We start from the raw sequence: 3,980 nt of genomic DNA, 5'->3' as shown, positions 1-3,980 counted from the left end.
CGAATCCTTGAGGGTAGATCGCGTGTCGAAATGACTGTAGCCTGTTCGCGTGGCACTTACCATGGGTACAAATCAGTTGATGTGTCCACAGTAGATCGAATCCTTGAGGGTAGATCGCGTGTCGAAATGATTGCACCATGTCGATCTACTCCGATGGTTACGTAATCTTCAAAGATGATGACGTAATCACTGAGGCGTCGTCGTCGACCACAAGTCTCAGAACTGGATCAGGTCACTTCCCATCAATCAGTCCCTTATTCCCAGAAGCCAAACTGTCACTTCACCACACAGCCACATCACCAGAAAGATCATCCAAAATATCGACCATTTAAAAGCTCTTCAACAATATTGCAGCGTAATAAGGCTATGGTTCGAATTATGGGGATGGAGTACTAGCTCTCTGTCTGTAGCAGCTATGTATAGCTCCTAAATGAAAGCCTTCTCGGTATAGAGTCATGCAGAGCGTTCCAACACTAATCGCTTCGGTCTTCTCAGCGTTTCCGCTTTCTCAACTGTTCTTGGTACTAAATTGAGCGCTGGGTGAGTCAACGCCGGCGTGTACTTCGGTGTGTTTGTTGAGATGCCTGCACATCCTCGTGCTTTCTTCTAGTGTCATTTCCAGTTCGGGCGGTGCGTCGACGCTTGAGTTGAGCTCCAGGCGTCGACATGGGATACGGTGGCTTAATAAACCTTGAGGTTGAAGCTCTGCCAGCGTACACGGATCGTTCATTTCGTATTAGAGCTGATGACCCATTTCGTCTTGACAGCAGGCCACATTCAGGACGATGCACCCCGACTCATCTGGATAAAGACCATTGGGCGTGTGTGGAAGTGCTGATGGGCTAGGTTCTTCAGAGTACTGTGTCGTCTGCATGGAGTTATCACCTTCGCTCTCCGTTACGCCACCCTCGGAATTGTCACTCCGAGAAGCATTAGTGCCGGGAGTAGAATTTTGAGCAGTGGCTGCTTTATTTGTTCTCCAAGCACGGCGGACAGAAGTGGTCCGTCTCCGGGGTTGGTGGATATTAGCAACAAAGCGCTGTGGGTGTGCAGCTGTGTAAGGAATGCGAACACCGGCATAAAATCCCGCTACTAGTACGTGAAGACACATACCAGTCTTGGCGTTGTAAAGACATCCACACGAGAGTTCTTGAACATCCAGAAGCCAGCCTTCGTCGGGCATACCCACCGTATGGACGCGGACGTCATTCACTGAACTAACTCGCTTGATCTTGGCGATCAATTTCAAGTTATCAGTTTCGAGCAAAGCTTGGTGAACCTTGAAGTTTGAGGATGCCTGTTGGTACACGCGTGGGTTATAGACTTCGGTGGGGTTTGAGCAAAGCAAACAGCTTAATCAAGCGATTCGAGGCTTCAGGGTAAACGCCAAAGGCTCGGCTTTCATTTAGGAAGATATGCATAGAGTCAGACATCCCTTGTAGCATTTGTTTTGGAGTAGCCCGAGGATTGTTGCTGATAATTTTGTATGTCTTGTGGTATTGTTCCAGCGGATGATTTGTCGTCCCAAAGCCCGAGAGTGTCCAGAATGCCTGCCAATTGCAGAAACTCCCATTCATCCAGGAATTTTTTTAAGTACTGTCCCATTAAATACTTCGCATTCTTCTTCGGATAATCCTCCCAAATCGCCACAATGCTAGCCTTCAGCCCATCGTAGACAACTCGTGGGGCGAAGAGCAGATCGTACAGCTGCTCAAAAACCTCAACGCTCCGTTCAGCGTCTACGCCGAGCGTGTGCAACTTCTTAATGACGTGGTATCAGCACATCGATATTGTTGCCGACGGAAGCTCAGTCATCAACGCATTGCCCTCCGCTTTGTCACCGTCGTTCATAACGAATTCAGGGTCGAATGTCTCACCAAACGCTTCTTGAATAGCGGGCTTTAAAGCACGCAGGCACCACTCCACGTCTCCAACTTTCGTTGGGAAGTACAAAAGTACCCAATGGAAAGAAGTGGCCGCTCTGTCCGAATATACGATCACAAACGCAGGATACTTCTGAGCTACCGTGTTGAATATGCTGTCAAGGTGAATTAACGTGGTCAACGAGTACGCACGCTGCACTTGCACGTAGTCGTGAAGTAGTTTGTAGCACGTCAAGCCAACATGGAATGGATCGTCCGCGGTACCGACCCCAACCCGCGAAACCCAACGATCCTGGCTGAAGACAGCATCACTGAAGTACACAACCCGAGGCGGAGTTGCGTCGCTCAAACCGAAGACGTCATACAACGCAGTGTCAACAATTTCTGAGACTTGGCTAGTGTCGTGACCAGGGTGATTCCAGCGCCGCAGGAATGAGTCGACCTGGGTTTTAGCGGAGCTGTGCTATTGAGGTCATTTCGTTCTAAAGCCGACGAAATGTGTGCGTATAGCTGTTGCGTCGAAGCCGGCGGAGATAGGTCTAACTTGGCCTCTATGACTGTTTTCATAGGTCCTGTGAGGCGAGTGCGTGGTGGTGAGGTGGCTCGAATATCGTGCATCACGTGGACTCCTTGATTGTACACGACATTTATTCGCCCACGCTCGCACGTGTTAATCTTATATCGGCAGTAGCATTCGTCACCGTCTTCGTTGGCGAGACAGCGGTGTGATCGGCAGTTCGTGAGAACTGAGCTCATCGTATGGTTTTCAAACGCAGCATCCACGCCATGTACGTCCTGCCAATGATCGATTGTGCACGTAACCTTGTTGGTTTTCTCCGTCGCGTACCGGGGCAACGTGTTGAGATACTCATCGCGTACATCCGTGGCGTTGCCTGTCCTTCATATTTCCACCCAAGCAGGCAACTGGCGGAGATGGAGGACTTCGGCTATGGGCTGTCGTGATAGAAGGTAAATGCGCAAATGAGCCGCTAAAAGCATTAGTGATCAGCAGTTGCGATAATATGGCCATGGTTGGTCCCAAGGCGCTTAATTGATCCCTTGGATATCGTGAACTTGGGACGGAGTTGTATGATCAATATAATGATCGATAATGTTGGTGTTACGTGCGAAATCCGTTGTGATTTATCCAAATTTCTTAGTGTGGTGCTCCGCTGAAATCCTTTGTTATTTTAGAGTTTTGCTTTGGTGCAACGCCCGAGCATTGTGGTGCCAAAGTCTGGCCCTCATAGTTAAGTACCCCGTAATAGAAATATTTGACTTTTTTACAACTGAGGGGTGAGATGGAATAACAACTTGAGTTTGTATGAAACTGGTCAAGGGGAACCGTTAATTTATTGCTGATGAGGCAGTATTCTAAGCCTAGGGATTACTACCGAGGGGATTGCTTCTGACACGGATGCTGCTGCGCGACCACTTTATAAGCAAATTGAGAACAATGTGCGCATGTACAAGTATTATAGAACCCATGCACTCGCGTCGTCTTAAGGACTCCTTGATCGGCGTTTGAATCCTTGGTCGCGGCATCGCACATGCAGTACACACGAAGAAAAATAATCATTTCGCGAGATTTGCTGGAAAGGCGGCATGATAACAACATGGCTGAGGCATCAAAGGAATTAACCTCCTTTATCTTATACAAATCGTGGGGTGGCTATTAATTAAATAAATAAGTTAATTAAATTAAGAAGCGTGGCGCTGATAATACTGTATAACAAAATTGATCTAGGAGTTTAATTGAATATCACAATATCAAAATATCATTTGAGCAATCTGGCGAGTCCCATCCCGCACTGCTTCATCTGAATGTATTGTTGCTAGTGTCGCAGTGATGGAGTCCCTGTATTCCAGGTTGTCTGAACAGCCCTTCGTGTTCATTCTGCGATTTACCTCGCACTGCCAAAGCTCAATCGACAACTGTAATGAAGTTCCTGCTTCCTGCCGCCATCGCCCTCGCTGTGACGACTGCCCGCGCCGAGGATTTCTGTGGCAGTACTGACACACAGAACGGCAAAGTTGAAGTAGGGGCGTACAAAGTCGTAAACAACCACTGGACGGTTGCCGGCAAGCAATGCACGG

The 3,980-nt window shown here is 48.3% G+C and overlaps 1 protein-coding gene across 1 annotated transcript; it reads right to left on the bottom strand.

The window, feature by feature from the left end:
- Positions 1 to 2,228: 2,228 nt before the first annotated feature.
- Positions 2,229 to 2,639, bottom strand: PPTG_24199 (hypothetical protein; the record flags this gene model as incomplete). Its single annotated transcript, XM_008915679.1, has 1 exon — positions 2,229 to 2,639. One exon carries the CDS (start codon positions 2,637 to 2,639, stop codon positions 2,229 to 2,231), a length of 411 nt encoding a protein of 136 aa, XP_008913927.1.
- Between the last annotated feature and the right edge of the window lie 1,341 nt (positions 2,640 to 3,980).

This window comes from Phytophthora parasitica, assembly GCF_000247585.1.
Source record: "Phytophthora parasitica INRA-310 unplaced genomic scaffold supercont2.74, whole genome shotgun sequence".
NCBI classification, from domain to species: Eukaryota; Oomycota; class Peronosporomycetes; order Peronosporales; family Peronosporaceae; genus Phytophthora; species Phytophthora nicotianae.
Note: the sequence above shows the minus strand (reverse complement) of the source record. Positions and strands in the feature narration are given on the sequence as shown.